This window comes from Diadema antillarum, unplaced genomic scaffold (assembly GCF_040938485.1).
Source record: "Diadema antillarum isolate AM-2024a unplaced genomic scaffold, OU_Dant_1.0 scf00000111, whole genome shotgun sequence".
Classification (NCBI taxonomy): domain Eukaryota; kingdom Metazoa; phylum Echinodermata; class Echinoidea; order Diadematoida; family Diadematidae; genus Diadema; species Diadema antillarum.
This window is the reverse complement of record NW_027271000.1, coordinates 2,358,102-2,369,858: the sequence shown is the minus strand read 5'-3', so window position 1 is coordinate 2,369,858 and position 11,757 is coordinate 2,358,102. Positions and strand designations below refer to the sequence as shown.

At 38.7% G+C, this 11,757-nt stretch overlaps 1 protein-coding gene across 1 annotated transcript in view; it reads left to right on the top strand.

Annotated features, from left to right (window-relative positions):
• Positions 1-4,426: 4,426 nt before the first annotated feature.
• LOC139719514 (xanthine dehydrogenase/oxidase-like) overlaps positions 4,427-11,757 on the top strand; it is a 94,080-nt gene continuing 86,749 nt past the window's right edge. The window contains exons 1-4 of the mRNA XM_071630930.1: positions 4,427-4,536; positions 5,697-5,754; positions 6,199-6,298; positions 11,043-11,151. Of these exons, the coding sequence (XP_071487031.1) occupies positions 4,489-4,536; positions 5,697-5,754; positions 6,199-6,298; positions 11,043-11,151 (315 nt within the window). The 5' untranslated portion in view covers positions 4,427-4,488. The remainder of the gene's footprint in view (positions 4,537-5,696; positions 5,755-6,198; positions 6,299-11,042; positions 11,152-11,757) is intronic.

Sequence of the window (11,757 nt, the reverse complement as noted above, 5' to 3'; positions counted from 1 at the left end):
GTCCATGGTGTCTAATTGACTTGTTAGCTGTAACCATTTGCCTGGGACTGTGGGGGTGATAATCTTTAGAATGTCGAGTTAGGTAAGCGTGGACGCTGGAGTTCACATTGAATATACAGGCTGTGGAACGAGGTGTTGGATGTGTATTTGTACATGAATATTGCGCATTGTAAAGCATGAATATCGTTTATATTCAGGGTTTTCAATTCAATTCAATAGGATATCAATATACTATGATATCAATAATACATGTATACTACTCTTGAATCAAATCATGATTAATTTGAGCATCTCAGGGGACATTATCCTGGACTTGCCCTTGAACATGAATTCCAGACATTGTTAGTGGGGCAAGCTTATGCTATACCTAACCAAATGAGATTTTTAAAAAAAAAAAGGTCTTTTGTACTAATGTGCATAAATTATGAGCTATTATTGTGAAGAGGCTTATAACAGGATAGAAATTTGTCTCAATGCATATTATGCACACATCTATATTAAAGGGATGGTACAGTATTGGTGGAGATGAGAATTGGGATTTTAACTTTTTGCGAGATACCAAGAAAACACTTATGATATAGTACAGAGCATACCATTTTAAGAGGAATTCAGTGTTTATTTGATGAAAATCAGGTTTGGAATGACTTAAACATAAAAAAAAAACAAAGTAAAACAAAGCGATTGTAATAAAGTGTGGGCCCCACACTTTATTAGAATCGCTCTTTTTTGGATGTCTCAGCCATTTCGAAACCAATTTTCGTCAAATAAACGTTGAATTCCTCATAGAATTAAGAGGTTTCTCATTATCTCACCGAAAAATCTTAGAAACCTGAAATTAGGACCCCGTTTACAGTGAGCAAAAAGGCTGGGCTCGGCCGCGGCCGAACCCGGCCTTCATTTCAGTGTAAACGCACAAAAGGCCAAATGCAGGGCTAAAATTGGCCGCGCATTTGGCCACGCTCTTGAGGTGGTCTCGGCCGCGGCCGAGCCGCGGCCGAGCCTGGCCTTTTCTCAGTGTAAAACGCAAACTGGGCCAAATGCGGTAACAAATTTAATCTGGCTTCCAGACCCTCTGTCCGTACTAATCGCTATTTCGCTATTCAGGATATTAAGGCCCTCAACATCGAAAACTAATATAGTTTAAGGTGGTTTTGTCCTGCAAAGAATTTTTCCTTCGTCGCCGCCGCGGAGTCCAGTTGGCAAAGGGTCTGGAAACCAGTCTATACCAAATTGCGTGTTTTTTGTTTTTTGTTTTGTTTTTTTTTTTTTTTTACAAGCAGAGCGCCACTACGACAAAATATTGAAAGGTTTGAATTAAAAGCCGGGGCCGAGCCCGACAGTGTAAACGGACAAAATTGCGGGGCTCGGCCCCGCGATTGAGGCCTGGCTCTGCCGCGGCTCGGCCGCGGCTCGGCCCATAACAGCCCCGCACTGTAAACGGGGTCCAGGTCTCAACCAAAACTATATGATCCCTTTAAAGGCGTTATTTACTATTTGTAGATGAAACAAAAATCCAGCTTTCGTGCTTCAAAATAGTTCTAAAATGTGAGTTAGGCATAAAAACAACCATTGTAAAAATTTTAATCAGGATAATCAATGTTAAGCATTATTGAATATACAAAATGTGAACAATAGTTATGATAAAATTGTTTCTAGACTAAACCGTCTACAGTAACTGTTATGGTTTGATGAGAAAAACAGTGATATCTCCATATATTTCAGGTTTTATTGCAAAATTTTTATATGATAGGATGTTTTGTGATACAACTGACCTACACATACGCATCAAATGTAATAATTCAAAAAATTTAAAAATCACTGCTTCCAAATGTAAACTGTACCTTAAAGCCTCATGTCGTGTTCAGATATTTGGCTTTCGGCTTTGTTATTGTTATTCGGATGCTGCTATGTCCTCCTTTGTGTTGTACTAGTTTTGTTTGTGTGTGTGTGTGTGTGTGTGTGCGCGCGCGCGCGTATCAATGTCATATAACACTGACATTGATATGAGCAATAGCTGAATAGAGTACAATTTTGTTGGAGGCAATTTCAAAATGACAGCATAATTAAGTTTCTTTAAATTAAACATTAAAGGACAAGTTCACCTTCATAAACATAAGGATTGAGAGAATGTAGCAATATTAGTAGAACACATCATTGAATGTTTGAAGAAAATCGGACAATCCGTTCAAAAGTTATGAATTTTTGAAGTTTTTGTGCAGTAACCACTGGATGAGAAGACTATTGCAGTGTGTGAATAACGTAGATGTCACATGCGTACAACAATATAAGGAAAATATAAAGAGAATTTCACAAAATTTCATCTTTTGAAAAAAGTACACATTCCCCAGACTCGTTACCGACAAAATGTTATGGGTAATATTTTTCCCCCTGCCTTTAGAAAGTGGCAAGTCAAGTGCTCTTTTATTATGCGAAAAAAGTGAAAATATGTTGAATTTTCTTTACATTTTCTTTATACTGTTGTACGCATATGACTCACAAGCTGTAGTAGTCTCCTCATCCAGCGGTTCCAACACAAAAATTTTAAAAATTCATAACTTTTGCATCGATTGTCCAATTTTCCTCAAACTTTCACTGATGTGTTCTACTAATATTGTTGCATTCTCTCAATCCTTATGTTTATGAAGGTGAACTTGTCCTTTAATTTTTCAGTAAGGTTTCAGATTTTGCTCTATTTTCAACCCTCTAAATTACAAAACTTTAATTTTGCACAGAAGTCAATTGGTGTGTATGGGAGTGTGTACTTGACACCCAGACAATTATGGTCCTGGACAATGACCAAGATTTGAATGCTCCATTATTTATTCATAAGAAATTCCACTATCACAGCTAGTCTTTATTCATTCTGAAATGAGGTGTATGCAAGCACGTGGAAACATGTGCTTACTTTTTCATGTGCATGCATTTCATCCTTTTGCTAGGAATTCAGACTATATCAGTGCCCAGGCAATCCATCATGAATAAGTGATAAAGCATTCATGTACCTTGGAGCAGAGCTCTGAACAGGTGGTATCCAGGTCCATTGTTCAGGGTCATTGTAAGTACACACTCACATACACATCATTAGTTCCTGTGTAAAGTTCAGGTTTTGTACAGAGGGTCAAAATTTGACCAAAACCTGGAACCTAACTTTGAAATTAATCATGGATTTCATGAAACTGATCGAGGTTTTCATATTCAAATCACCTCCAACCAAATTGTACACTTTTCAGTTATTACTCATATCAATGACAGTTTTATCTGATGTATAGTTTTCAAAAGTGGGACATGTTTTTTGTAACACCTAGTAGTTAAGAATTTCAACTTAAGAATTTCACCAATTACCACAAATGTATATAAAGATTATTATCTATGGGCCTATGTTTTGCTGTTGGTTTGTAAATAATGTAAGTAGTTGTAAATAGCATACATTTTTTTTCAATTTGTGTTATTACACTGTACCTTGATTTGATTTTCTCCAATACCCTACATTTGGGTGACATGGAAAAAAAATGCCAGTGTTATTGTCATCTAGGTAGACAGGGACAAGAATTATCGGTTCATGATTTGATTACATGTAGTTAGTTCTTGTTTTAAAGACACCAGTGGCGGATCCATGGGGGAGCGCACCGGGCGCTCGCCCCCCCCCCCCCCCACCTAACTTTTTGTTAAAACAGAAGAAATAAAAAGGGAAAATGGGGGGGGGGGAGGTGCGTGTGCCCCCTTTAATTTTGAAAAGCTACCCCCTCTTTACGGAATTCCTGTATCCGCCCCTGTATACATGTACATCACTGAAACATCTATAATAATCCCGGATAATAAACACAGTTTAAAAGATCACATACACTGTATTGCATTTTTTTTTCAGCTCTCTGCATATTCATTAGTCATCAAGTAGTTTCCCTGACCAGTGTTTACTTAGTCCACTGCCTGGACTGCCTTCGTGTACGGTGTATACTAGCATGGTCTATTGTACTAGCAATATCGCACACTGAAGTACCGTCGTTGAGGGCGTGCAGTATAAGGAGAGACCCCCAAATTCGGGGGCAGCAATTTGTGGACTCGCGCGATGCGTGGACTGTCGCGATCGAGAAGACTTCGCGCTACCGCCAATAAGGGCGTATGAGAAAGTGAGAAAAAAGAAAAGAGTCCCGTATCGGGACTAGTGTTTACTTTGTACCGGGACTACATATCACCCCACCACCCAAACAGTTTGTGATATATCCCCAGTCCTGCGGTAAAAGCTGGATACGACAGCGATCATACAGTATGCTACAATGGTACTCATGTTAAACGCATATCTCATATCGTACACCAAATCGAACTTTGCTCCTCATACTTCATAAGTTTGTGGCGACGAGATAGAGCACTCGCGTGTGGAAGGAGTGAATTTTTAACACTGCATCGTTTTATGACATTGTACTTGCTTAGATTCCGTCGTGAAATCAACAGCTCCTGATACTGTACTGGATGGGCGCATAACAACCGGTCATGGCAGACTCGAATAACCACCTTGTGTTCTTTTGCAATGGAAAACGGGTTAGTAACTTATCAGCATGTGATGTCATGAAACAACTATTTTCTGTTGTATCGTATACAGATCGTTATCACTTCAGTCGTCTTATAGCTGCACACATCTTGTTCAATGTATATACATAGATATATAGATTCGGCTGAAGTTATAGCAAAATGTGTAAAGTCCATCATTAGGAAAAAGTATATTTCAACGTGATGTATAGCGTATTAGCTTCAAAGCAGTGTCCCGAAATTGGCAAAAGCCCTTCTGTGCCTATTTTAATGTTTATTGCTATAAGAGTCTAATTGTTTCTATACTTGTTAATAAATGCGTAAAAAATATCCGTGTATATATACAACATTTAGGACACTGCGGGATGTCGGCTAATTTTTAATTGTCACATGTGTATTCGATCGACCTCGGAAGAGAGAGAGAGAGAGAGAGCAATACAACAATGAATGTAACCTCAGTTAATATTCAGTATACCAGTGACGAGAACACGAATGAAATCGAGCTATATCAACATGTTTAACTGTCTATAGAACTAGCAAGTATATCCTGTTATATAATTGAGTATATGAATATAAGAACGACCCAAGTCCATGGAAGATCATTTCGAGTAACTAAAAAAAACTTCATATCTTTTTTATTTGTCCAATAATATTCTATTTAACTGTGATGGGAAGGCAACATTGTATATACAAATTAGAACATATATTATTATGACAATTAACATTTACATTAATTGTGGAGAGGCCATTTTGTGTGGTGGACTTGGGTCGTTCTTTGATTCATATGGACTTGGGTCGTTCTTTGATTCATATACATGATATTCTGCTATAGAGATGGGAGAAGGATGAGAGAGGGCGCTATTATATGAATGTAAGAATGACCCAAGTCCTTCATTCTTACATTAATATAAGATTTAACTCATTCATTTCAGCCACTTCCGGGGTTAATTAGGATTTATCATTTATACACAAGATGAGTCCATGCATAAGCTACAATTTCCCATGTCAAACTGAATTTTGCCAAAAATTGGACTTGGGTCGTTCTTATATTCATATACTCAATTATATATATATTATGTCAATACAGTGCATCTCTTTTTCAATCTGAGAAGTCGTTGTCATTGCCTTCCTAACTGTCTGCACAATACGTAATTCAAATATTCTCCTTACAGGTAGTTGAGAAAAACCCAGGTCCAGATATGAATCTTCTCACCTTCCTGCGAAATCGCCGTATCCTTATTTGTAATTATGTTTTTGTTGTTTTTGTTGTTGTTGTTGTTATTGTTGTTTTTGTTTTTAATATTCTGCCCGTTACTTTCGAACACAGAATGTGCCTTATTTATGGCCTGCTTGGGAATATTATATCGGAGACAGAACTCATTCATCTTGCATTGTGTAATGATGTGATTAATGTGTAACTTGGCTGCAGTTGCACATTATAAATTGTTACGTTCTTGCTCAAAATGACTCCTTTTGATTAGCAGTCTCCATAACTTCAAGTCAGTCACTCAACGTGTTAGTTATAATAGATGTATATGCCTGAGCGTTTTCCTGTTTGTGTTGTGTGTGTGTGTGTGTGTGTGCTTATGTATGTGCAATTTAAGTTGAGAATTTCATGTCACTTTCATGAGAGACTGCTTATGATGTTCCATGACGAGAAAACTACAAACATAGTCGGTCTGAAAGGCAGCAAACTGGGGTGCGCAGAAGGAGGATGCGGATCGTGTACGGTTATGATCTCGTCTTGTGACAGCTCATCGCCGGGAAATGTCAGGTAAGAAATTCAATATTGCATCTATGAATGATAAATGTTATGTATATGTAACACAACATTTTTTCCCCTAGCATATTGAAAGAGTACTTGACTTACCTCTTTCAGAAAGCAGGAGGAAGAATGTTGCCTTTAACACGTGTCTGTTACAACCCAAGGGAATGTACGCTTTTCATGTTTAAAAAAATCATTTTGAAGATTTCTCTTAAATATTGTCTACACATCATTGTCCTGTAGTAATTAGATAGTGTTGTAGTCCTCTCATCAAGCCGAAACTCACCGAAACTTTTCAAAACTATTCATAATTTGTAAATTTATAACAAGCAGGGTTCTCGCCAGGAATTTCTTCACGCTTGTCGGCATTTATGCGCGCTGTTCTGGGGGTGGGTACGGGAGGGGGGTTCCCCCTCCCGCGCGAAGCGCGGAAGCCTTCGCTAATGCTCAATACAACACAGATAAATCGCCGCTAAAATGCCACTAAATGCGACATTTTCACGGAGATGTAATGAACGTTGTGAGGGGCATATTCTCACAGAAACAATGCAGAAACTCCATACCTTTTGTTAGCGGCAGTTCCTAAATAATAAATGAAAGAGAAGTAGGTGCCGATGGTGGAGGTTCCGATTTCTTTTAGGCCTTTCCTGTTTCACTGTTGCAATAATTAGCCGCCTCTGCATGCATCGCAACAACGCGCGCCGTGTTGCTTTCTCGCCGTCTGCTCGACCACGTGGTAGGCCTATTGCATGCAGATGCGCGAGAAGCGATCGAGAACTTTCGGGACATCGTTGCACTTTCCTTTCTGGGTATACTGCGGTAGTTTGGCCGTGACATCAAAGAGATATCATACAAAAATGTAATGATGGTCATTATTCCGAAGGTTTGTTTAATCATAAAATGAAACGATTCATTACTGAGTACTTCGAAGGTTTGTAATCGGAAACAACAACAACACCAAAGGTCGGTACTACAGATGAATGTTCAAAATAAAACTGATTTCGTTCGAAGATTAACAAGCATTTTTTCTTTATTATTTTCCGATCAACGAACCTTCAGAAAGGAATCTATCATCTATCATCGGTATTGCTTCAGAAAAAACAAACCTTCTGAATAAGAAAACACCCTTTTGGGGCCGTTGTTGTATTCCGAAATTATACTGGCAGAACATTCGAAATAACAAAACTGATTTCGTTTGGATATAAACGAATATTTTCTCCTTTATAATTTTTCTATTAACGATCATTCAGAATTAAGAATGTAGAGTATTATTTTGCCATTATTCTTTCGGAGTAACGGACCCTGAGGGTAAGAAAACTGTAACCGTTTTCATTTCTTCTTTATCGTTTTCCGATTAACGATCGTTCAGAATTAAGAATCTAAAGTATATTATATCGTTATTCTTTCGCAGTAACGAACCTTCAGAGTAAAAGAAAACTGTAACCGTTTGGGGCCGTCGTTTTATTCTGAAATTTCGAAATAACAAAACTGATTTCGTTGTGAAATGAACGGACATTTTTTTAAAATCATTTTTGGATTAACGAACCTTCAGAATAAGGAATAGAGCATTATTTTTTCATTAATCTGTCGGAGTAACGAACCCTAAGAGTAAGAAAAGTGCAACTGTTTTGGGGGCAGTTTTATTCCAAATTTCACTGGCAAAACGTTCGAAATGACGCACTGATTTCGTTTTGAAATTTACGGACATTTTTCTTTATTCAATTTTCGGTTAACGAACCTTCAGAATAAAGAAACTATTGTTATTACATCATTACTACTTCTGTCGGAATAACAGACCCTTATAGAGTACGAAAACACGCTGTTTTGTGCCGTCGTTTTCCGAAATTTCACTGACAGAAACGTTCGAAATAACAAAACTGATTTCGTTGTGAAATGAACGGACGTTTTTTCTTAATCATTTTTTTGGATTAACGAACCTTCAGAATAGGGAATCTAGCATTATTTTATCATTAATCTGTCGGAGTAACGAACCCTCAGAGTAAGAAAACTGCAACTATTTTGGGGCAGTCGTTTTATTCCAAAATTTCACTGGCAAAACGTTTGAAATGACGCACTGATTTCGTTTTGAAATTTACGGACATTTTTCTTTATTCAATTTTCGGTTAACGAACCTTCAGAATAAAGAATCTACAATTTATTATTTCATCATTACTACTTCTGTCGGAATAAGAGACCCTTAGAGTACGAAAAGACGCTGTTTTGTACCGTCGTTTTATTCCGAAATTTCACTGGCAGAACGTTCGAAATAACAAAACTGATTTCGTCGTGAAATGAACGGACATTTTTTCTTAATCATTTTTGGATTAACGAACCTTCAGAATAAAGAATCTAGCATCATTTTATCATTAATCTGTCGGAATAACGAAAAAAAAAAATGAATCTTGGTGGCGATAACTGATGCTGGTGTAGAGAAAAACAAAGACAGCTCGCTCAAAAGATGCTTCCTTCTTTCAGTTTATTTTCTCCCCAGTCATTCCTATCGTTCTCCTCCCATGAACCCCTGCCATGCAGGGACGATGAACAAAACAAAATGTTACCGATGCTGCAATGAAAAAAAAAAGAAAGAAAGAAACACGTCCTCAAAGCAAATTATCTATATACACTTTTCAAGTTGAACAAATTGATGTTCGTAATGAAGAATAATAAAAAAAAAAAGCACGACCTCAAGCAGTGGGGAAACTTGATATCATGGCTTGTGGAAATTTCCACGATATTTCCACGAAAGCCAGGTGTCAGATAAAGAATGTCGCGCGTACTGCCACCTTGCTTCAGTGGTCGTAAACAGCGTGTACATAGCATGTAAACCAACTGGGAACATTGATGAATGATCATCATTTATTTTCTGCCCATGAAGGCCCCCTAACCCACCTTTTAACAAACCAAGCCAGAAGCACGTGGAGCATTACGTATACGTTGAACTTGAAAGACCATCATGACAGAATTACTATAAATTTCGGCCCGGAGAAGGAAAATGGAATATTCACGAATGACGTTTACAAATCCATAGAAATTGAAAAGGCTAAAATGGAACGCATGGCTTTTTAGATTTAAAAAAAAAATAACCCACTGAAACTACCAAAACCTAATTAACAATTTGCATTTGCTTACTCCATCGCACGTTCTTTTTTCTTTTCTTTTTTTTAACGAAAAATGGAGTTAATTTTCTCTCTGCGGCAATGCTTTGAACGCATCTAATTTTGCGTCATTGCCGATGGCCAGCTTCCTAAAGAATTGATACGAATCCTTTCAAATATACGAAACAAAGTCTAAAGATCCTGGATCCTGGCGGTGAATTTCGGTGGTATTATAAATCCTGCTCACTATCAAAATTTAATCATCTGTTCCTTGCACCATTTTACCAACCAACTGTTCCTGAAAATTTCATCCTAATCTGTTCCCAAATTTTGACTTATTTTGCGAATAGAGAGACAGACAGGCAGACAAACTAACAAACAAACCAAAGCAGCCAAAAAAAAAAAAAAAAATACAACCTTTGGCGGAGGGGGGCATGCATTTCATATCGTTTGTTTTTGCGTAACCCGACAACAAGCGTGACAACAAGCGAGCACGTGTCAGCCTTCCTCAGCCTCCCTCGGCCTCCGACCCTCTCTTCCCGTCCTCTCTCTCTCCCTCTCACAATACACTGTAGCGTTGTACACGCACGCGGCTGGATAAGTGGCCGGCTGGGTGCTTGTGCATGTGTGTGTGGATCCCAAATCAGAGCGCATGTGGTGAGCAAGTGTGTGATGTGGTGTGTATCTGCAGGGAGGTAGTACGCAGTGTTGCCAGATGGTGATTTCGGTAACCAAAAAGGGTGAAATTTGGTGATTTTTGAAGTTGTTTGGTGACAAAATTTTAGCCTGGTAACCAAATCAAAATTTGGTGATTTTTGGTTATTTTTTGGTGGTTATGAGACAAATGAAAAATAATCACACTAATTGAAAACGAAAGTGCATTTTGCCCAAAGTTTTCCCCTTATTTCCTTAGAATCATAACATGTGCCCTTTTTTTTTGTCACTCAACACACACAAACACTCATATATCCCAACACATCGTAAACATTTTGCATTTAGTCTGTGTGACAACGGCGCGCCGTAAATTGCACCGAGACTCGCGCAGAGTGTTTGATAAAGGTTTATTGACATAATTTTGTCTTGAATTTAAGCCTTACCTACGCTTTTCCAAATTTGGTGATTTTTTATGGCTTTTGGTGATTTTTCACATACCTTTTGGTGATTTTGCTCTGTTGGGACCTGGCAACGCTGGTAGTACGTCGCTCTGTTGAGCCGCGTTGTTGTGATCGGTGCGGTGACTGCGTGGGTAAATTTTTGCGCTTGTATAAGTATGTAAACTGCTGCTGCTTTCAACATCTAGCTTCTTTTCTAGCCAGATAATAAAGACTGAAAAAGGCGAGAAATTGGTCCGAACTTAGCTCGTCAAGCAAGTTACCCTTGTCGGCAAGTTCACGCGTGGTGTTACCCTTGTCGGCAAGTTTTACCCTTGTCGGCAATTGCTTCTTCAAACCGCACGCTTGTCGGGGCCGACAAGGGTGATATACGCTGGCGAGATCCCTGACAAGTGTTGAACGGATTGTCCGATTTTCGTCAAACTTCACTGGTGTGTTCCATCTAGTATCAATATTGCTGCATTCACTCGATCCACGTTTATATTTTGGAACCTTTTCCATTACCGAGTCATCAATAAAAACACCCATTTCGTGTATGTTCTGTAGGCACCGAGCGGTGAATGCATGCCTCGTTCCAGTGTGTTCTGTCCACGGTGCTGCCGTCACCACCGTGGAAGGGATTGGAAGTGTGGAGACCAAACTACATCCCGTTCAGGTATATGTTGCTCATCACTAAATCGTCCCCATTATATTGTGATCCAAATCCCAGTTCCACTGATTCCACACTATTCTGAAGTGCAACTCGTAGTTACGTTGACGTTGATGAATAACATTCAATTATAGGGAGAAACAGTACAATTCTCAACAATCTAAAGTCGGAGCTGAAATGAGATAATCACAGAATGTGACAGTTTGACACGTTGATAGAGAGTAAATCGCGCACTTTCGAGCTCGTCAGGGCATTTTGTGTGTGTGTGTGTGTGTGTGTGTGTGTGTGTTGTTCACATATAAGATCATCAGATATATACCTACCAAGTTTCACTGTAAAATGCCAAGTAGAAATGGAAATGGAGGTATGTATACAATAAAGTGATTTCAGAAAATGACGTCATATTGACGTCGCGGTTGAGTGATCACAAAAGAAGAAAGGCTATGCAATTCATGTGTTGATAAATCATGACAAATAAGCAGTGCTGGATCCAGGGGAGTGCACCGGGCGCGCCCCCACTCTTTACTTTTTGTTAAGACAAAAGAAATAAAAAGAAAAAATTGGGGGAGGGGTGCGTGCGCCCCCCTTTAATTTTGTAAAGGCGCCCCTCTT